At 40.2% G+C, this 23,121-nt stretch overlaps 1 protein-coding gene across 6 annotated transcripts in view; it reads left to right on the forward strand.

The window, feature by feature from the left end:
* Positions 1-23,121, forward strand: part of BMPR1B (bone morphogenetic protein receptor type 1B) — a 258,612-nt gene that overhangs the window by 230,368 nt on the left and 5,123 nt on the right. For all 6 annotated transcript variants that reach the window (XM_042872059.1, XM_042872062.1, XM_042872061.1 and 3 more), the window contains 7 exons: positions 5,805-5,907; positions 5,992-6,094; positions 13,116-13,212; positions 13,973-14,111; positions 18,203-18,395; positions 18,814-19,111; positions 21,396-21,571. In XM_042872059.1, coding sequence (XP_042727993.1) covers positions 5,805-5,907; positions 5,992-6,094; positions 13,116-13,212; positions 13,973-14,111; positions 18,203-18,395; positions 18,814-19,111; positions 21,396-21,571 — 1,109 coding nt within the window. The remainder of the gene's footprint in view (positions 1-5,804; positions 5,908-5,991; positions 6,095-13,115; positions 13,213-13,972; positions 14,112-18,202; positions 18,396-18,813; positions 19,112-21,395; positions 21,572-23,121) is intronic.

Raw genomic sequence — 23,121 nt, forward strand, 5'->3', positions numbered from 1 at the left:
TCTATGTAATTTGATATGTAGAGGATTTAACAGTGGGCCAAAGCACTGAGTTCAAGTATACTTTCTTTTAGTCACTTTCAATTTTTAGTGTAAAATTGAACACTTCCTAATGAGGGAGCTATGATGAGATGTTGCATGGTAGCTTATCTTTATTTTTTAATGTAAGCCTTTATACGGGGCTGCACGGGAGGCAAATAAATCTGTTTTGATCGGTAAAATCAAAAGCGAACAACCCTTGCAAGCTCCACTCTTTTCTTCTTTTCCCCTTCAGCCTTATGTCCCATACATGGCTTAGCAGATGACTTCTCCCTGAGTGCTCAAACCAAGGTCCAGATCTCCATCCCACCCTTTTGAACCATGCTTCAGAAACGTCTTGTTCTTTCTTAGTTTTGCTCAGAGGCTGCCTGTATCATATATTTTAATATATGCCTTGTGCTAAACAGTAACGCAGGTCCAATTTCCCTGTACAGAGACCTGTTGCATTACTTTCAGATAGCTTTTTTTAGCATGTGGGAATACTTTGGTGTTATTGTGTTGAAGTGCTTAAGATTTCCCTTGCATACTGAATTTACTTAAACCAAGAAAACATTCGAAAATAGCAAGTATCCATGTTGAAGCTGCCCTACCACAAAAAAGGAGAGTACATCATACAGGTTCAACTGTACTGTAGTCTTAAAGCCAGGTAAAAGAAATTATTTGGCCAGTGTTTAAATTTTTTTACACAAAAGAAAGAAAAGGAAAAAATAAAGGGAAAGGGAATAGAGAACAGTCTATAGCTTTATGGTTGATAGTTTCCTTCTTCACAGTTCTCACATTTACTGAAATGGATTTTGCACATAAGTGAACGGTACTGGAGAGAGCTGGTGAATGTGCAGAGAGGTACCCATGGTTGGTGTGACTGTCATACCCAAGGTTATGCTACTAGATCTGTAGACTTATCAAATCTCATGTACTTAGCACGTAGCCTGGATAGTCTGGCATTGTGTCTTGAATTCTGCATTGTGACCCACATATCAGGGAAAACTGTGGTTGATTTGTGATAAGAACAATGTGCGACACATCTAATAGGCTGAGTCATGTCTGGGAAGATCATATGGAGATAATATTGACGGATAGACCTATATGTGAAATAGGATATATGGGAAGATATTCTGCTAAGATATGTTGGGTATCTTCCCCTCCACACTCTGTGTGTAATGTAGTAGAGTTGTCACTGAACACCCTGATGACCTTACTCTGATCTTATTCTCTTCATCATCGTATTGGTTTCAGCATGATGCCAAACGGTACGACATACAGTAGAACGTGGTCAGACAAGCATCACTATCTCAAATACTAGTTGGGCTTGGAACTTTGTCCTCCTGTGGGCCATCTTCTATGCTTTGTCATGTCTGTATGTCTCTGATTGCCTTTGGGGTAGCTGTGCAAATGTGAAGGTGCATCTGGCTCAACAATTTTGTAATGCTCTCCTTCCTTCGTGGTTTCACGTTACTTCCCTGATGCACAGCCACTGTTATTTCTTCTGGAACATTAGCCTGTACTGAGCACATTTACAGGGGGCTCTTTGTTTTAGGGATGATATCCAAAGACACTGTTTTGCTGAATTTAGCCTTCAGCATCCTCCTTAAGTGAATGATATGACAAAATAGGTGAAATAGATGCAAACAGTGTCAGCCAGCCAATTTTTGAATTAGATCATTTCATCCAATCTTTATAGAAGTATACAGACTTTCAATTTCTGGAGATTGTATATTCTAACACTTTTTAATCATTTTTAAAAAACAATACAGAAGTTTGCCATGTTCCCTAGGATGAAAATGAAGAGATTGTGTAGTTCTTTCTGATATCAAAGCTAGGAGTATAATGGGGATGAGGGGAAAAAAAATATAACACCCATATGGATTCAATTGCAAACAGAATTAAATGTAAGGACTCTTTTCACCAAGTTATTTAACCCATCTGCTTGTCATAGGCACCAAATCACATGAAGGAACGATGTTGCTTTTGCAAGTTATATATTGCCATGCCTGACTGCATATAGAAACCAGGACAGGAAATCTTCAGCAGGCAAGTTTTGGTAGCTAAGGTATTGAATCTTCTGTGTGCGATGGCTGTCAGCCAGTAAGGACAGCTGTGTGAGCAGCTGCAGAACTGTTGGCCTCCATTCCTCTCTTCTGACATTTAGTAAAGCTCTTGCTTAAGATCACCTTTTTTGCTCAGGTAATCTGTAATTGTAGCAGCACCTTCTATATCAGTGCCTGCCAGTGTTTCTGTTACAAACTCCCACTGTTTCCCTGGCATTTGTCTTGGCTGTGAAAGTTCACTCTTGGCAAATGTGTGACATACCAAATCTGTGCTTATTAGCAATCACATTCAACTTACATTCAATTACTCTCCTGCATCTTACCTTAAGAAGTTGGTGCTTTAATGAAGGAGGTTAGTGGATGTGTATGGGGTTGTATCATTGGGATGAATTCCTTCTTTACGCAACAGTCTCAGATTCTCAGAGTCAAATTATGCAGAATTCTAATTGTGCATATTAAAAAACAAATTGGTTGGAAGCAGAGAATGTGTTTTTAATATTGCTTTGGATATGTCAGCAGTGTGCGTATGTTTCTATTTGTGCAGTCACCAAACTAAACATCAAATTAGAGATGATACACAGCTAAAATTGTTCCTAATTGTTAGAATAAGAAAAGTTTGAGGCAGATAAGTCAATAAACCAGCAGGGGTATGTTGTGTCTTTTCCTTGCAATGTGCAGTTCATCTGACAGCCTGTGAACCAGGACAAGAACTCAGGGCAGGAGGTTGGGAATGAAAGACTTCATTCTTTTCAGAAGAGTCACCTCTATCTATCTCTTCCCCAAATCTGCAATAAGACAAAGAATTCTTATATTGTATGAACACTTTTTATTTTTTCTTAGTGTTAGAATCAACTGGAACCAATATTTATTTTGATCGACATTGCTATTTTTAGTTTTCTCATATGTTTCCCTCATTACTCTATTGTTGCCTGTAAAGAACATGATTTACCCTTATTGTTGGAGCTTTATAACTTTTATATTTTGCTCTATTTAGTGTAATATTGTTTGTCTTTTTAAATCTGAAGTAAAATGACACAGTGGAAGGAACGGATGCCATTCAGAGGGACTTCAAGATGCTAGAAAGGTGGGCCCGGATGAAACTGATGAGGTTCAACACGGCAAAGTGCAGAGTTTTGCACTTGGGCTGGAGGAATTGCAGGTATCCGTACAGACTGGAAGGAGCGGTCTTTGAGAGCAGCTCTGTGGAGGAGGATCTGGAGGGTCTTGATAGATGAAAAATTTAACATGAGCCAGCAGTGAGACCTTGCGGCTCAGAAGGCAAATGGTATCCTGGGCTCCATCAAAAGAGGGGTGGCCAGCAGGGACAGGGAGGTGATTGTCCCCCTCTACTCTGCTCTTGTGAGGCCCCATCTGGAATACTGTCCAGGTGTGGAGCCCCCAGTACAAAAAAGACAGGGAGCTGTTGGAGAGGGTCCAGAGGAGGGCCACTAGGATGATCAGGGGACTGGAGCACCTCCCCTATGACAGGCTGAGGGAGCTGGGCTTGTTCAGCCTGGAGAAAAGAAGGCTGCGGGGTGACCTCATTGCAGCCTTTCAGTACCTAAAAAGAGCCTACAAACAGGAGGGGAGTCAACTCTTTGAAAGGGTAGATAACTGCAGAACAAGGGGAAATGGTTTTAAGTTGAGGGAGGGAAGATTTAGGTTGGATGTCAGGGGGAAGTTCTTTACAGAGAGAGTGGTGAGGTATTGGAATGGCTGCCCAGAAAGGTTGTGGATGCCCCGTCCCTGGAGGTATTCAAGGCCAGGATGGGGCCCAAGGCAGCCTGGTCTGGTATTAAATGAGGAGGTTGGTGGCCCTGCATGTGGCAGGGGGGTTGGAGACTCATGATCCTTGAGGTCCCTTCCAACCCTGGCCATTCTGTGATTCTGTGAAAATTTTCAGAGGGACTGAAGTGCTTGAGGATCCCAAATTCAATTTTCTAAAATGAGCAAAGTATCAGAGTCCCACGACAAGTCAGAAGAAATGAAATAAAATTGCTGACTTTTCCTGCTTTTTTTTTTTCCTTCTGCAAACAATTTGGCTTTTCCTTCCGCCCCTGTCCTTCGGTGAAACAGAGAGTTTTGGTTTTTGCTGTGGATTGCTAGCTGAGGAGTTCTTTTTTGTGTTTCACTAGATTGCAATTTATTGTTTTGTTGCTCTGTCCCCTGGGTTACACTTACTCATTACTTTGAATCAAAGGCACCATGCAAACAAATAAAATCTAATCTAATATAATATTCTACTCTAATGGATTCCTTACAGTCTCTCTTCTTGGCAATCCTATCGCTCCTATCTTAAGCTTCGGCAATGAAATCAAGGTGGTTGTTGCCCAGAAGGGCAGCTGTCTCCTTTGCCTTGCTCGTATGCACAGTGTCAGAGGGGAGTAGAACCCCTAGCTCTCTTTTCTCTGAGAAAGCAATTTGTAACATACAATTGGTTACTTTTCAAATCCAGAAGTCAATAACGAGTGATAGATTATTATTTGAAGTAATAAGTTTACAGTGGCTAGACCCTGCACCACTAATATAAAAATATGCTACTGCAAATGTTTGACATGATTCTTTTCTAGCCAGCATCTGTCTGTCCTGTAGCTAATACTTACAAATGGTGTTTATCTATTCCATGTGTAACAGCACTCTTTGAATCCTACATCTCATTTTCTTTTCTCTTGCTGCTCTGTTAGACTTCCTTTCCTTCCACTGGGAGCAAATCATCTGAAATTTTGTGGTGCTTAAATTTTCTAATCCTTTTTTCTTTTTATTTCCTTGTTTTAACTGAGTTTATTCTCCTCAGAAAAATACTTGCTGAGCGTAATAACCAATGTTAGTTTCCCATGAAAATAAAGGAATATTTTTTGTGAAGTAAATGTATTGGATTAAATAATTCTTTATTTCTTGATTTTTTTCCTCCAAATCAGTCAACTTGTGTTCCTCACTTATGTTACATGCTCGCCAACAGTAATTAGAAATTAATGCATGGCAATCTCAGTAAAATGAAGTCCCCTTTTGTACCCTCCCCCCCCTTTCTGCAGCATGCAGGCATTTGACCTTCATCAAAGAAGGACATTTATCACCAGCACCATCTAGCCATCTGTTATTATGCTTATCTTCCATGGGACACGGTTGTGTAAATGGGAGTGTTTTGGATAATTTCAGGTTTGTAACCCAAGTAAACAGTTATGAAGAGTGTTGATGATAACTCAAGGACTCACACACCAGTGCCACAGTTTGTAATACGTCTAAAACAGGAATCACAAATCTCTCTTAATAAGATTTCACAGCAAGGATCTCAAGAATGTTTCTTTTTCCATATTCCCACCATGGTGTGTGTAGCCATGCCTTGTTCCCATGCACAGGGCAGACCTGCTGTAGCATTGCTGTTTGCATTTATGTAGTTTTCCAAAGCCTTCACATGTTAATGGCTGCAGGAATTTACAGAGAATTAAGATGTTAGTGAGCTTTGTAGCTGTGAAATTTTGGATAGGTGAGTATGTCATACTGTCAGCTGTCTTGTGCTGTTACAGCAGATTGCATGTGTGCCTGACTTTTTCCACACGTGCAGTAGTGCTTCAGCCCTTTGTGTTTTGTCATGCTGCTGGAGGAAATATGTTGCTTTGGTAATGGAAGATTTTCCTTCCAATGAATAATGCTGAAGACTGTATTTAACACCATGTTTTTCACTTCAGAACCTTGTACTGATTTATTCTTTTCAATCCTCAGCACTGATGGCTACTGCTTCACCATAATAGAAGAAGATGATTCTGGTGGACATTTGGTCACCAAAGGATGTCTGGGATTAGAAGGCTCGGACTTCCAGTGTCGGGTAAGAAAGTGTTGGCTGCCTGAGTATTGCTTGAATTTTGATGGCTTTCAGTTAATTACTTTGCTTTCTCTGAAATTATTCCAGGACACTCCTATTCCACACCAAAGAAGATCTATTGAATGTTGCACAGGCCAAGATTACTGTAACAAACATCTTCATCCGACACTGCCTCCACTGAAAAATCGAGGTAAAGGGAAGTCTATCCAGGCCCAAACTGACCTTTTTCTGCTATTGCCCTTTGTGTCTCAGGAAGAAACAAAGCCATAACCAATGCAGCCACATCCAAGTGTACATGATCAGAGAGATGAGCCCTACTAAAAACTGTCTGGATTTATTGAAGTAGAGAGCAGTGTCTTGACCCATGGTTGCAGGTTCCTGCTGTTATTTGTGTTGCTCACGTGCAGTGAGCACCAGATGAATTATTTGCTCGATATTGTCATAGATTTGCTGGCTGTTAGTGGTCATCCCAAAGACTGAAGTTGCATGTGGCAGGGGATGGCTTTTGCTGTGTATAGTTTTTCGTGATAATAAAATTGAATCCTATATTTGTTCATAACAGCACATACATCTGGGACCAGATCTCTAGAGGTTAATCTAGCATTTCAAACTGACTGAAATCCATAAAGCATTTCTTACTTATAGAACCCAGTAATCCACTGAAGTGGATTTTCTGCTTGAAAAATGTAACTCAAAATAGAATGAAAAGTGAAAACTCGTACAATTACTGTTATTTTGTTGGTGTGTGCTGTTATTAAGAACAAATGGAAGTGTTTTAACTTTTAAGTAGATTCTGAGGCAAGCATAGGTCAGATTTAGGTGTGTTTGTTTTGTTTAAACACTGCCTTCTGAAAATTGATAAAACCACTTTGGCTGGATATGGCAGATTCCATTTTTAAAGAATGTATTCCTGGGATCAGTGTAATATTCTTCCTTCATAAACTCTTGGCATCATCAGCAATGGCCAAGATCTGTGGAGGTCAGCATGGAATTTAGTCTGTGAGAGTATGTTCAGGGTTGCAAGAGAATTTGTAATCATGGCGTTCTGAGTTGGAAACCCAAACTGACAAACAGCAGCTACTTACACATAAATATATGCTCATAGAAAGCCTTCTCTCATGTAAGATATTCCCTTCACACCTATGAAACTCTGCACAGATGGGTTGCAGTGCCAGGCCTGTGGAGGGTGGTGTGTAAATATTTCACTATTTACTAGCAAGTCATTAAGTCAGTGAAACCTCATAAAATTCCAACTTCCAACATGAGAGTTATGTACTATTTTGTTGTGTATTTTTTTTCATTTTAAAAAGTTATTTGAACTGAGGGAGAAACTCCAAAAGGAAGTCAATATTTGTTCACACTTACTTAGCGTATCAATAAATATAATTACAGTTTGGAAGATTATTTCTTCTCTCTGCTGAGTTAATTCTATGTTAAATCTACTTAAAAGTACTGAATCAATGCCAAACATTAGGCATCTGCCTTATTAAGTTTTTGGATATTTGGCTGTACTATCTGCTACTTATACAGAAAACAGTACAACAAGATTTTTATGGTGGCAGAAATTGTTTGGATCAATGTTGACTTTGCTGTGTGTGTACATGGATTTAAAAAAAAGTATTGCTTGGGCACTTGTGGTGGCAGACCCATTAAACAGCAGATAGATTTTTTTGATGAAAGAATAATGTTATAGAGTTGGAGCAGGACTCTAGCCATTTTATATTGCAAAATGTCTATTTTATACTGACAAACAGAAAACAATGCATCATTCAGTGTATTCTGAAGATTTTTGTTTTAACTAAGTTTGTGCACTGCCAGTGTCCTGACAGTGTATTCCAAATGCTACTTCTTTCCATGTGGCTGAGCAGGGCTGAAGCCAGCACCTTTATTAAAGCCTTAAGCACATACGTCATTCCTGGTGCCAGACCTGTTCTTATGTGCCATGGCTGTATGCTAGTTTAAGAGCTCGGAACAAAGCCTGGACTTAGGGGATTCTCCGTGCAGCTGTGTACAAATACTGAGTGCCCACTATTGCCAGTGTTCAGTACTCTGCATTGTGATCATTGTGTCTGTTGGAAACTTTTAGACTTGGATATGTGAGTGAGAGCTGTGAGACTTGTACATTACGTTTCTCATAACTGGAAGTACGACAAAAGGAAAATTAACCTAAAAACAAGCTTCTAGGAAGCTTCCTGACCTCCAGGATTCCACGAAAAATATGTGTGCTACTTGGCATTTAAAAAACAAACAGAAATTTGGCTTCTGAACTTACATCCAAGGTCATATCTCATGGGAAACAGAGCCTAGGGAGGTTGTCCAGCTGCAGGTCAGAGGTTGTTGAACTGCAAATTAACCCGCACACCAAGGTAACATCTCTAGAGAGGCAAGCGGCTTGTGTCCTGGAAGTGTTTTTCCAGACCTGGCATGTGCTGAAGGACAGTTTTACCCTCTCCTTGTGAGAAGATAGGAGAGCCGTGCACATGAGGGTGGGAGCTCAAAGAGTTAGCATTGGACAAAGCAGGGTTTTCTTGAACAAGATGTAAGAAAGTAAGAGCCAAGCTTAAGTTTTGAGCTCATCTTGTTACAAACCTGGCAAGTTAAAATAGCCAGATGATACCACAAAATCCTTGTACCACCTATGTATTTATCTTACTGAGGAAATGAAAATCATAACTGGGTTTGAAACAACACCTCTGCTTTAAACAATAAAAGATATTCCTGGAAATCCCTGTGAAAGTGCAGACTGAGATCAGTCGAAAGGAGAAATATATCTTTACTGATTTAAAGCCTGTATAAGCAGAAGTGGTGGTGCCACCGTGTCTGGCTCCCTGCCTGTAGAGCTAGTGATGAATGGGCAAGGGAACGATTGGAGGAACGATGGGGTTTGATGTGTGCACACAGTCTCCACGCCTCGGATTTCACTGCCATTTTTACTTGGATAATCTTAACATTGTGAACTGGACGAAACGGGGAGGGAGGAGAGCCTTTGACACCCTGACTTCTCCCTTCAACCTGCTGTGTGGCATTTGCAGTGCACTCATCAGCGTGATGCTGCACATGGCAAAGTGGGGTGAATGGGAGGGGGAGAAGGGAGAAAGCACAGAAGAGTAACTGAGAGGCAGGCTGGTGTAACGAGATTCTGCTTTTGTTGCCACTTCTTCCTTTCTGTGCTGACCATATCTGACAGCTGCACACATCCATGTTTTCTTACAACCTAAAATTGTTTGTAAACATGCTGTGTGCTAGTCTTTGGTATTATGTGTGAGCCAAGGTACCTGAGGAAGCCTCCTAAACTTCCTATCTGTTTGTTTTGTGTTCCCCTCACTGAGCTCACAGTCATAGCTCACTGCTGCCTCCTTGGAAGCTGCTGCTTATTCTCATAACCTCACTGCTTAGCATGTTGCAGTTGCCAAGGAACAAGCAGTAAGCAGCACAGCACCAGTCTTAAAGAGCAGAGCTTCTCCATCTCACAATTACTGGTACCACTGCAGAGACAAAGTGGACTATGGCTGAATCCTGTCCTGTCCCTCTCTTTGGAGGTGGTCTCAGCTGCCTGAAATGGTGCAGGAAGAGCAGTTTTATCCTTCTGCATTGTGGGGAGCATCCTCATCTGAAGAAGGAGGGAAGAGTGAGTCTCCAGCAGCACTAGCCTGCCTCAGTTCAGCAGCCTCCTGTACCTATAACTCTAGCAGACAGCTCACATGGGAAGCTTGAGTGAAACACTGTGTTCACCATGTTGTTGAGGGTGATGGATGTCATCTACCTGGACTTCGCAAGGCCTTTGACATGGTCCCTCTCCACATCTGTCTCTCTAAATTGGAGAGGTGCGGATTTGAAGGATGGACTGTTTGATGGATTAGGAATTGATTGGCTGGACAGCCAAAGGGTTGTGATCAGTGATTCAGTGTTCCTTCGCAAGGGTCGATCTTGGGGCGGGTGTTCTTCAGCATTTTCATTAATGACATAGAAGATGGCATCAAATGCACCCTCAGCAAGTTTGTGGATGACACCAAGCTGAGCGGTGCAGTTGATATATTGGAAGGAAGGGAAGCCATCCAGAGGGACCTGGACAGGCTGGAGAAGTGAGCCTATGAAAATCTAATGAGGTTCAATAAAGCCAAGTGCAGAGTGCTGCACTTGGGTTGGGGCAATCCCAGGTATTTATAGAAACTGGGGGAAGATCTCCTGGAGAACAGTCCTGCAGAGGGCTTGGGGATCCTGGTAGATGAGAAGCTGGACATGAGCCAGCAGTGTGCTCATGCAGCCCAGAAGGCTGTGTTTTGGGATGCATTAAAAAAGGTGTGGCCAGCAGGGAGATGGAGGTGATTGTCCCCCTCTATCTGGCTCTGGTGAGACCCCATCTGGAGTACTGCATCCAGGCCTGGGGCCCCCACTACAGGAAGGATGTGGAGCTCTTGGAGTGGGTCCATAGGAGGGCCACTAAGATGATCAGAGGGCTGCAGTCTTTCTATGAAGAAAGATTGAGGGAACTGGGCTTGTTTAACTTGGGGAAGAGAAGGCTCTGGGGAAACTTCATTGTGGCCTTCCAGTACTTGAAAGGAGCATATAAACAGGAGGGGGAATGGCTGTTTATGAGAGTGGATAGTGATAGGACAAGGGGGAATGGTTTTAAACTGAGACAGGGGAGATTTAGGTTAGATATTAGGAGGAAGTTCTTCACACAGAGGATTGTGATGCACTGGAGCAGGTTGCCCAAGGAGGTTGTGGATGCCCCATCCCTGCAGGCATTCAAGGCCAGGTTGGATGTGGTTCTGGGCAGCCTGGTCTGGTGGTTGGTGACCCTGTATGCAGCAGGGGGGTTGAAACTGGATGATCACTGTGGTCCTTTTCAACCCAGGCCATTCTATGATTCTATGACAAACAGACATTACACATGGAAGAAGAGAGGCAGTTTTTTTTATATTTTGTTGTCCATGTACCAAGTGGTTTATGAAATCTTCAAGCGCGCAAGCAGAATTTTGCCAATAGGAAGTGTTTGAAAGACAAAACAATGTCCGATTTAGCATTTCTGTAGCCTCTCTTCCTATGTGGCCAAATAAATATGAAGACATATGGAAGTCATTCTCCTTTTCCATGAGATCTGGTTGCATGCCCACTGTGATATGTGCAGAGAGCTGTCACCTACTGCCACACTGACACATCCCTTCGTGTCTTGCATGCTTTCCTTGTACTTACTGAAAAATTCCGAAAAAGTCTCAAGGTTGCGTTAAAGCTGAGCAACACTTCCAGGATGCCTTGAGGAAAATACAGGCATGTTTGTTCAATTGTCTGAATGGGAGAAGCCCATTAGCAATGTTGGGCTCGGTGTTTGAATCATTTAAAATGATCACAATACAATTAAGATCTGTCATTTTATCATCCTTCTCCCAGATGTACATAATCAAATCCACATAGTCAGTGTAAATGATACTGACACATCTCAAGTTCTTGTAGTGCAAGACTAGTACTACACACTTCTGTGCAGATCACTATTTATCCTCTCCTCAGCTGATGCATTGCAACGTCTTCAACTATTACAAACCACATATTTTAGAGGGAAGTGGTTGGCAGACCCAGACTGCCTATGGAGCATGAAATAGAGTCTTCGGACCTCCTCAGCAGCCCTCATCGTCATAGGAGAGAACTGGGTTCCCCCAGTGGGCTCTCATTTTCAGCTCCAGGCCAGGTAAAAATCTGCCACTTCAGTGGGAATGATGGGCTCTGGTGTTTTCCTGATAGACATCATGTTAGTGTCCCCTTTCAAAAGCACTGGCTGTAGCTTGAATGTTTACATTGCTAATGCTCCGGGTGCAGGTAATGGCAGGTTAAAACATGACCAGCGTGATCAAAAGGTGCACTGGGAGGTAATCTCTGTTTGTAGTGAAGAAGGAAAGGGAAGGAATCGTTTGGGCACAAAAACAGAGGGAGAAATTCGATCTTTAATCTAAAAGAGCCTGACAGTAAGCCAAGAATCCCTTAGGAATCTCTTTGTCTCATTACCCTTGTAAATCTGAAACGTAGTAGCACTATTCCAGAATGAGTCAATGAGGATAGAGTTCTTGCATTTTATGATGTGTTCGGTATTAGTGTGAAAGATGCAAGGTGGCAGGGCTGGGAGAGCTTCAGGAGCTGTTATCCTCATTTGCAGTAGTCTAGATAGCAACTTCAGGAGGATGGTTTGTGTGTGTACATGCTGATGTGTAATTTTGAGACTGGGATGTTTAAAGGAAAAGCAGTGCCAAATATCTTTGGTTTACAGCAGGGAAGCATGGATGAAGGTCAGTATCACTTACCTGAGTCAAGAATACAAATTTAGGGATTAGCGATGCACTTTAAAGCACAGTATTAGTCTTCCATTCAAAGACTGACTGAAATATCTTAGTAGTTTTCATGCTGTGGTGTTTCCTCGAGTTATTTGACATGGTTCATCTTCAAAGTGTTTTACAGAATAAGTGCTGCAAAGATGGTTTCACCCCTCAGCATGGCTTTTTCTGGCACGTAGGTCTGCTATGGAATGAATGAGGAAAAAAATGCCCACTTAAATGTTAAAGCAGGATCAGAGAGGTGGAGTATTCTTCAGTGCTGGAAATATGCCTACAAAGTCTTCAGCGGTTTGCCCTCTCAGGGGTTGGGTGGTCTCCTCTGTTTCCCTACTAGGATAAACACAATTATTTATTTGTTATATTAACTGTTCAATCAGATGCCAGTGGTTTAAGATATGGATTTAAGATCTTTGCATGTCCTCGCTGATCACATATGTTAAGCCACAAAACAATGAGTCCTGGTTTGATTTTTCTAATTGATTTAATTCAGAGTCAAACTGGGACTTGCAAATCCATGCTTTGACAGAGTAGGTATACATCAGCACATGGGCTCCTGTGGGCTGCCCTGCTGGATGAGGCACAATGAGGACATGCACAAAACACCAGTAAAACACGGAGGCATTGTGTACAGAGTTGTAGTAGAATCACAGAATTAGAACCACAGAATTATTTGGATTGGAAGAGGCCTTAAAGACCATCTATCTCCAACCCCCCTGCCATGGGCAGGGACAGACCTGTTCTAGCCTGGCTTTGAACACCTCCAAGGATGGGGCATCCACAGCTTCAACAACCTTATGCTTGGTGTGCATTTTTTCACACTGACTTTGTACCATCTCCCTTTCCAAATTTTCTCACTTTTTTCCTCCTGCTGCTCTGTTTTATCTCCAGATTTTGCTGAAGGAAACATTCACCATAAGGCCCTGCTGATCTCAGTGACTGTCTGTAGTATACTTCTGGTGCTTATCATCATATTCTGCTACTTCAGGTAAATAAGGAACATTTTATCACCTCATTAGCATTCTTCCCAACTTTTGTTTTTTTGTGGACTCAAAATTTTGAAAATTTAAGATTGGCCTCTTGGGAAAAAAAAAGAAAAATGATGTAATTTTATCATGTGAAAAGAATCTGTACTTTGTTCGTGTTATTCACAGGCATACCTCAGTGTTGTATTCCATGTATAATCTCTCACCCAGCATCATAAGAAGCCTTCCAGTTTGAAGCACAGACTGCTCTTTAGTGAAGCTGAGAATGCCACAGTACAAAGTTTATACAGAACAAAAAAACTGAGGCTTCTCAGTGAGTTTATGTGGTGAGGATCTTAAAAAAGAGGAGAATACTGGAATGTTAAGCGTGTCTAGAATATCATCATAATCTACATAAGTTTAAATAATTCTCTGTGTTTTTTAAGTACTCCCAGGTCCCACAATTGTTCTTCCTTTTACTTTTAAAAGACCCACTGCAGTTAGTAAATAAAATTTCGCATTTATTTTGTCTGTGCTTTAAAGTTCTGAAAGAAAAGCATCTCTTAGCTTTGCAAGCTCATAGCACGCTGCACAGTCTTTGAGTTTTATTACGTAGAGGTTTGATGCTGAAAACGGTTTGTTAGAAATAAAACTGAAAATATTGGCCAGAGAAGCTGAGGAAGCCGTGTGTCTATATATGAGGCTAATGTGGAGGATAAGGTTCTTTACCCTTTGTACCCGTGCTCGTTATATTGGAAGCTAACTTTGGTGTACAAATGGCAGGTATAAGCGGCAAGAGGCCAGGCCCCGCTACAGCATTGGACTGGAGCAGGATGAGACCTACATTCCCCCTGGAGAGTCCCTGAAGGATCTGATTGAGCAGTCCCAGAGCTCTGGCAGCGGCTCCGGGCTCCCTCTCCTGGTAAGGAAGCAGCATTATCTGAATGTCAGTTCACAAAGAAAAAGGAGTACAGAGAGAAAACAAAATGATGCGCAAGAAATGTATTTTTTTTAATGTTTGAAAGGAGGCGCTGTGTCTTTAAGGTTTGTCTTTCATTTATTTTTATATTTTATTTTCTCCTAGAATTGACAAGGATTTAAGCTGACGAACAACTCCGTTAGAATCAGGAGAATTTTTTTTCTCCTCACGTATACTCAGCCAAAAATACTACTTGTTCTGTTTTGTTTTCTTTTTAATTCCTCTCTTAGAATACCACAGGGCAAATAGAGACCAACAGAGACCACAGAAATTTATCAGGATTTACCCCGGTGCAAATGACAGCATTTAGCCTGCAGTCTTATTTTCTCACTTTTTACGTGCAACACACAATAGCTTTTCCAACACTGACACGTAGGCTTTATGTGAAAGAAATTGCAATTCATTGAATGTGGAACCTTTTTATGTGCAGACTTCACTTTGCATTCAGAAGTCAAGAATGAATTATTTTACCTTGTACTGAGGTAATCTCAAAGGTTAAAGGCATGGGGATGGAGTGAGCTTTACCATTATTTCTGAACTGACTGCAGGATGGCTGAACCCCCTCAGCTCACATGCCAAAAAGGCAATGGATTTACTTTCTGTAGGAAAACAATTCTGTTCAGCAGTTTGTTTTCTCAAGGGCTATTGTTGCTTTTTAGCACTGAAAGAACGGCACAAATTAGATTTCAGTTTCTTTTTTTCAGAAATTGTATGTCTCTATACTCTTCCAAACTGATTAGTTTGTAGTGGTCCTATTACTGGTGATGTTGCCCAATTTCCAAGTACTGTCTATTGTTTTTTTTTGCCCTCACATCTTGTTTTCTAAACCTAAAAGAGAAAAATAAATGGAAAATTTTATTTCCTTGAAATGAGGCAACAGATTGAGTGGCTGGCTAAAAGTGGAGTCAGTTTGGCCTCAGTTTGGTTGTGGATGCCCTCTCTCTGGAGGTGTTCAAAGCCAGGTTGTAGGGGACCCTGAACAGCCTGGTCTACCATTAAATATCGAGGTTGATGGCCGTGACAAGAAAGCTGGAAAAAAAACATGACAACATGACATGACAAAAGTTTGTGCTTTATACTTTCTTCCATCTCGGTGAGCCTCAGCTGGTTGAAGGTGGGATCTGTGGTCTTACTGCTGTCTCTAGCTCTCTCTTTGCCTATGAAAACATGCATTTTTCTGTGACTTTCCCTTTAAATAGTCATTTTCTTTGGAAGAGAAGAAAAATGAGAGCTACAGTGAAACTTGCCCATAATAATAAATGTTTGTTGTGCTTCTCAGACAGCTACAACCACTACATGCTCACTGGAAGTACACAGCTTAGTACCTCTGGGCCCATGCCTGAAAGAAACATATAGGAAGCACCTAGCAATAATGCTGTAGACTATATTGCGGAAGAATTTGTTTTCAACTGCTTTATTTTTTATTCAAGGAATGAAACTTCCAAAGCTATTATTTCAGGAACATAACCCACACATTTATTTCAAAATGTAAGTTTATGATAAACAGTATTGTCTTCCTCCTATGCAGAAAATTTATTCCAATGAGTACAGGTATTACACCAAAAATAAACATTAACCAAGATTTTATCTAGATTTTGACATTCAGCAAACGTTCTTTTTGTGGGCTGTTTGACAGAAAAGTTTGCTGCAGGTCAAATGCTGCCAATCAAGTTTTAAACCAAAAAAAAATACAGCAAATTGTAACTAAAAAGCTTTGAGCCAATAAGCTCAGGTACAATCAAGTCTGCATGAGCAAGCAGAACCCCACTGCCCAACACAAGATGTTTATGCAAAGCTCATGCCTCAGTGTACCCATGTTCATAATCAGGGAAGGAGGTAAAATGCTGAGTACATAAATGAGAGAGAAATCAGAGTTCCTTCTCTGCCTTTTCGTGTATGTTTTTTTTCTAATTTCTCTTCCAATGAATTTTGCTTTTCAATAGACTGCACCCCAGCCTTAGGAATAAGCCCTCTGTTCAAAATGTTGAAATTACAAAAAATTTGCTTGTCTGAATTTTAGTTTGCATTAGATGGAGACATTTAACTGAAGATCAGAAAAGCAGAATGCAGGAGTTAGAAATAGTTGACAATTGGATTGATTGCAGTCAAGGAAAGGAAACAATGGGACATGGGGACCTGGTGGTCACACAACTCAAGTAGCAAAACAAAATCTAGAAATAAGTAAAGAAAATCACTAAACAATTAGCATGGATACATCATTCAGCATACTTACAGAATTAGTTCATCTAGCATTTTTGATTAACTGCTTTGTTCTAAAAATCATAATCAGATTCAAGAAAGGGCTAAATTCCTTAAAATAATATAAATTGTTCACTGTAAATCATCTGACTAGTTCTAGCAAAAGCAAACCAAGTTAAGGCCCTCACATAGTATTCTGCCGCCTGAAAACCCATAACAGAGATGTGTTTTTCGTTTTCTTAATGTAATATAATAAGGAACTTTTCATCATTAAGTATTGTAATTTCATGTACTTTATGATGCCATTACATATATTTGCACAAATTGAGTTATTTGGTATAACAGCATTATTGTTCAGGATGCATTTTTAAAATGGGCGGAATAGAAAGCAACAATGCTAAAATGACATTACAAAATGTTAAAGCAAAATTCCAATGTAATGTAACTATTGTTCAATCACTATATAGGAGTATAAAGGAGAATGAATCAATTTTAAAAATTCAGTCTGATCTGTTTTTGGCTATCACTGATGTTAATAAAAAAGAATGGCATTGCAGCCATCTTGGAACCCTAGTTACACATTGCAGGGCCTGAAAAAATGGGATTGTATGTAAATTGAAACAGAAGAAAGCTGGAACTTTTGAAATAGCTTTGCATAAATGTCATTCTTTGAATTTTTCTTCTTTGAATTCTCCAACATGAAAAACAGTAATTTATTTACGAAACAAATGGCTATCGACCTTACTTAATAGCTTTTGAATTCATCTCGTGACATGCAGTCATACTTCAGAAGGATTGTGGCAGTCCTGCTCTGCATTACCTGATTGACAGTTTCAATGGTCATTCCAGGGATAGCAAAGGAAGCATGATTTTAAAATCAGAGTTTGATCATTTTTGTTAGCCAGGGTTGCAGAAATTCTTAAGATTATGATTTCATAGAGATTCAGACTTGTTGCATTAAGCTGCTCAGGAATTGTGTCTGGGTGGCGGCAAAACCTAGAGACCTCAACATGACTCTTATCCAGATTTTACCCATAGTGTGGGCCAGATGAAAAACCCTAGAATAAAATGAAATTGCAAAATCTTGTAAAATCCTACAAAACCAAAAATTGTTAGCAGTGGTGACATCTTAATGTCCTGTTACATTAAGGAGAGGCTGAGTCAACCATGAACACCAGTGGGTCGTGTTGCAACATCTATTTAAGTTTTCTTCTATGAGCTTGCAGAAATACATCATCTTCAGACATGCTGCAATTCTATGTTATTTTCAATCTGTCCAAGACTTTTTGTCATCATAAACGTTCATTAAATGTAGAATCAGCCCATCTACTATGCATAGTCTGTCAGTATGTTGTGTATACCTCTACAAAGCTGCTAAATAAACGCACTGACCTTCTGCTAGAGCTGGACAAATGCTTTCATTTTTACAACAGTTCCCAGTAAAATGAATGCAGGCACTTGGGTTGTAACTGGGTAAGTAATGGTTAAGGCTCCAAATAACAAATTAATATTTTGAAATTATTAGTCATAGGATTTTCAAGGAAGGTCATAGGAAGCTGTTCACAGTAATTTCAGTGATCTTGAGTCTGTCTCAAAGGTGTTGAGTAGGTAAGCCTTTGGAAATGAGATAGGAAGGCTTCTTCTCAGGGACAGGAATGGCCTCACTAGTGCTGTCTCTTGGGGAGAGATAAGGAGCATCCATATGGCAAACTTTTGTTGAAATCTGTTTCGCAACTGCTGCATATTCTGCTGTTCAGAGAAAAAACGAAGGACTGAGGTGAAGGCAGAAAATTTCTGCAGAACGCGTTCTCATTGCGAGTCTTGGCATTTTACAGGTTCAGAGGACCATAGCAAAACAGATTCAGATGGTAAAACAGATTGGAAAAGGTCGCTATGGGGAAGTCTGGATGGGAAAGTGGCGTGGCGAAAAGGTAGCTGTCAAAGTGTTTTTTACCACAGAAGAGGCCAGCTGGTTCAGAGAAACAGAAATCTACCAAACTGTCCTGATGAGGCATGAAAATATTCTCGGTGAGTGAAATTAAAGATCATCATTTGATAGTGATGGCTTTCTTAAATTTAATTACTTTATATTTGCCATTGTCTGATGCCCTTTCTTATGTGCTTTGTTACTTGCTGAGCTCTGCAGTTAGTCACCCTGCACTTTTGAAAAGAAAAAAGCTTGAAGTATTACTGTGCAGGTAAAAAATAATATGGGGACATGGCTATTGCTCGAAAAATCAGACATCTGGCTCTGCCACCTGTGTTTGAGTATCTAGGCTTTCTGAAAATGTGTAAAGAGCTAAAGGTGAGGCATAGCTGCATGTAAGTAATGTAAAAGAAATTGAATGTGTTGCTAAAATAAAAAATATGGAAGTGGTTGACAGTTTAGACTCCTGAGCAGTCAAAAATGCCTTGAGAAGAATTAACTTGCTATTGCTTTTTTCAGGATTCATTGCAGCAGACATTAAAGGCACAGGCTCTTGGACCCAACTGTATCTGATCACTGACTATCATGAGAATGGCTCCCTTTATGATTATCTAAAATCAACCACCCTGGACACAAAAGGCATGCTAAAACTGGCTTACTCCTCTGTTAGTGGATTGTGCCACCTACATACGGAGATCTTCAGTACCCAAGGCAAACCAGCCATTGCCCACCGTGATCTAAAAAGTAAGAACATCCTGGTGAAAAAGAATGGAACCTGCTGTATAGCAGATTTGGGCTTGGCTGTTAAATTTATTAGGTGAGTAGAGCTAAGCAGGGTGAGGGAAAGTTGGGTAAGAGCCACATGCTGGTTGTGTTGTATGCATGAGTTTGCATGTGGGAGCTAGCACCTGTGTCTTGTGTGCATCACTTCCATGCAGTGCTCACCCGTACGTGAGCTGCAGCTGTCTGGGTGAATGTTGCAAAAACACTAACCCCGGTGTAGAAGCAATTGCTTTCCAGTAATTGTGCACATCCATTGCATTTGTGTAAACATTCAGTTTTCATCGCTGAATGCTCACTATCAACCTGCGTATTTTAACTGCCGTGTGTTAAAAGGACTTTGCACAGGCAGGTTGAATTCACATCAGCAAACTTGTCACTGAAGCTATCAGCTTGTCTGATAACTAAATAATTCATAGATAACTTATATCTAGAGTAATACTAATCATTTGCACATGTTGCTAATTGGGATTTATTGAAAAGCACCCCATTTGGGCTGTGTTTTGTTTCATTTCCAACAAATCAAATTGCTAAAGTACAGATTTGATTTTTGAAATGGCTTTTAAATTTGATTTTTAAAAATGGTTATGTGTTTAAACAACTTAGAAGGAGCAGACAAGTAGGACTTGCTTGCTCCAGGGATTCATAAAGAAGTCATTTCTCTCTGACAGCTGCTTGCTCTGCTCACAAAGAGCCTGAGCTCAGTGCTGGTCCCAATGGAGATGTGTGTTACGAATGCTCTGATTTTTCCAAGCACAGAAATGTGGCCATAGACTGAAGGTTTCCATTTCAGAGGTCAGCTTTGAAACTGCGGGCTCCCTTAAGTATGTATGTATAAAAAAATCTCTACAGATCTTGAAATTATTCAGAAAATATCGTAAGAGAAGATGGTTTAATGTGCCCTTCTCACTAGCAACTTATATGCCAGCTTTCTTGATGAGGTCTTTCCTTTATGAAGCTGACATTTCTGTAGGAGATGAGAAATGAACAATTTTACATTGGGGAGCAGGGGCCTGCAAAACAGTAAGTAAGGAAATACCCTGTTCACTGTAAAAGTTTCAGGGAAGAAATTCATCCTTTGTAGGCATACTTTAACTGACAGATACAGGGTAGCATACTGCTTAGGTCGAAACTGGGAGCTGGGAAAGACCAAGGCAAGTTATGTAACTCATTATCTGAATGGAATTTACTTTGCATAGCTTGTTTTTGCATAGCTTGCATAAAGAATCCTTCCTTAGCATTTCCCAGGCAAGAACCAGAAAAAAAAGTGGTTGAATGGGATGTATCGCATTGAGCATAATGAGTTCAGTAAAGCTTTTTGCTTTTCTCATTTTATTAAAAATCTGGTGAGATAGTGCAGGTCACTAGATTTATGTTAGTTCTTGGAGGGATACACAAATGCAACCACCATATGTATGATTTAATGACTGCGTAGGTGACTGGTTGTATCTGAGGTCTGGCTTTTGTGTGTCATTTTCATACTTGTAGGTGAAGGAAATTACAGTTGTGTGATTATTCTTTGAGATTTTGTTGTATCTGTCACATTTAAAAGATTCAGATTTGGAAGGTGAGGAAATTGAAACAGACCTTTCTAAATAAGCCTCAGTGTATGCCTGACACTAAACTTTTGAACACTTTAAAATTGCTACAGTTGAATCTTAAGTAATAATGAGAAAAAAAATATCCAGTCACACATTTACTGGGTGTTTGCTTCCTGTTAGAAACACATTGTCTCTTCTGGTCGGTGTGTGAGAAGTGACGCCTTTGGTTAGATTTTTTTACACATTTCCATCTGTGTGTTTGTACTCTGTGATGTGTAGAGCAGAGAGAGATCAAACATAATGCGTGCGCAAAACATAGACTCTTCTTCATTGCAGACCTGATTTTCTATATCTAAATGATACCGCTGGAGCTATTTAGTGTCTTCCAATAATTACTAAGACTAAAGCATTATGTGGTGGAGTATGTTAAGAAAATAGCATTTAATGAAGATTTGATTGTTATCACCAGCATTAGAGTTCAGTCTAATGCTAATGAAATTTCACAAATGTTACAGCATCCCTGTTGAGTCTTATCTCCATTGTGGTTCTGCATTTGGATGCTTAATACTGCCTGAGGCAAGTCAGCCTTTTAGGAAGAGTTGTGTTCACACTAAGAGGCTTTCTTTGTAAGATTTGTTCCATTAAGATTATGCACTACTTTTGACCTTGTTTGAGAGTGAATGTGGTCTGAATTTACTACTTCTCCCTTCTCAGTTACTTTCTTTTCAATCTACTTTTATAGCATATTTGATGCCTTTTTTTTACTTCTCTTTATTTTAGTGATACAAATGAGGTAGACATCCCTCCAAACACCCGCGTGGGAACAAAACGCTATATGCCTCCTGAGGTGCTGGATGAAAGCTTGAACAGAAATCACTTTCAGTCATATATCATGGCTGATATGTACAGCTTTGGACTCATCCTTTGGGAGATAGCCAGGAGATGTGTGTCAGGAGGTAAATGACAGTCTTACCTATTTGATAGTTGGGAATTTGCTTTTAATTGTGTCAGTGAATACTATGATTTGATTGTAAGCCCTAATGTTCCAGTACAACCTTTTCCCTCTTTATTATTTTTAATGTAGTAAATACATAGATAAACCTTGCATGTAATTCTCTTAATTTCTCTTTTCTACTTGAAACTTACTTTAAAGCATCTGTCAATGCTACTGCGAGAGCAAAGATTTATACTGTATTTTAGTGGCTTGTTTGAAGGCAGCAGATGCTTGCACTGTGGAAGGAGTTTGAGACTAATCTTGGTGCTTTTTCTAAAGACAACACATTTTTTTTGGACTGGAGGCATTCAGCTATTTTCGCAGCAAGAACATAGTGAATTTTTCTTTTTCTTGGAGTTAAATATAAGAAGAAATATAAACAGTTTGGGAGGATGCAGCACTGCTATTTAAAGTAAATAATCTATTTACAAGGCAAGTAGAAAAGAACAGGAGGAAGTGGCACTTATTACATCATTTGCTGTACCAGTCATGTGCCTCATTTCCTTCTGGTATTGGGCATTCAAGCATGAGGAGAGTGATGAAGCAATGCAGCCAGCTGCAGCTTTAGGGTGAAGAACCCTTCTTGTCTGCATAGGCCATGTGTGTTTTCTGCACATATTGTTCAGTGTAGTACAGAAATGATGGCTGTTATTACCTCTATTTTGCCACTGAGGAGATTTAAATGCAGAGAAATGACTTGGCAGCAGTTACACACCAGATTGGTGGTGAATAAAGAGCAGAGCACATCTCTTGGGCCTGTGTTACCTTCGCCAGACTTTATTGATTTTTAAAGCCTCACAGTGTTGTGCTGAATGCTTGCTGTGGGCTCACCTGAGAGGAGCTGAATTTCACTGGTGAGCAACGTGATCCCTGTATTTGCACACTGGTAGAGTAAATTGCAGTGATTTTGCATACGGTCTGTAATGATATTGTCATCGCTGCTGTGCAGAAAGAATGCTTTGCCATTTCCTGAAAAAGCAGGTATTTAGTACGTGCCAGATCCACTGATATGAGGTAAACCTAATTCAGAGTTCATTATCTGCATAATTGCTCTGATAGGAGCCCACTGCTGAGAAATTATTCTTTTTTAGCATGACTTATTGGAGCTTGCTAGACTGGACAACAATGATGGAAACTGTCTCACTTGACAAGTAGCTAATGATTATGTTGGAGCTTGACTGTAACATGAACTTTCACAGTGAAGTCCTTTTTAGAAGTGCATTTAATTGTTAACCACTAGGGGGATTTTCTCAGCAAATTGTGCTTATGCTATCTTTGCTTTAACTCTGAGAAAATCCATTTCAGAAGAAGGAATGGCTGAGATTAGAGGAAGCAGTGGATGAGTAATAGATATGGAGTGCTGGATATGCATGTCCCACTGCCCTACACCAGATAAGAATGGCAAGGGTTAATAAAATAAGTTTGCCCTGCAGTGAAACCATGAGCTAGCTCTTCTTTTATTGCAGTGAATTCATGAAACTCAAGCAGGAAAGGCCAAAGTGGAATAATAGT

Source organism: Lagopus leucura, unplaced genomic scaffold (assembly GCF_019238085.1).
Source record: "Lagopus leucura isolate 7727_CA_CO unplaced genomic scaffold, USGS_WTPT01 Super-Scaffold_100004, whole genome shotgun sequence".
NCBI classification, from domain to species: Eukaryota; Metazoa; Chordata; class Aves; order Galliformes; family Phasianidae; genus Lagopus; species Lagopus leucura.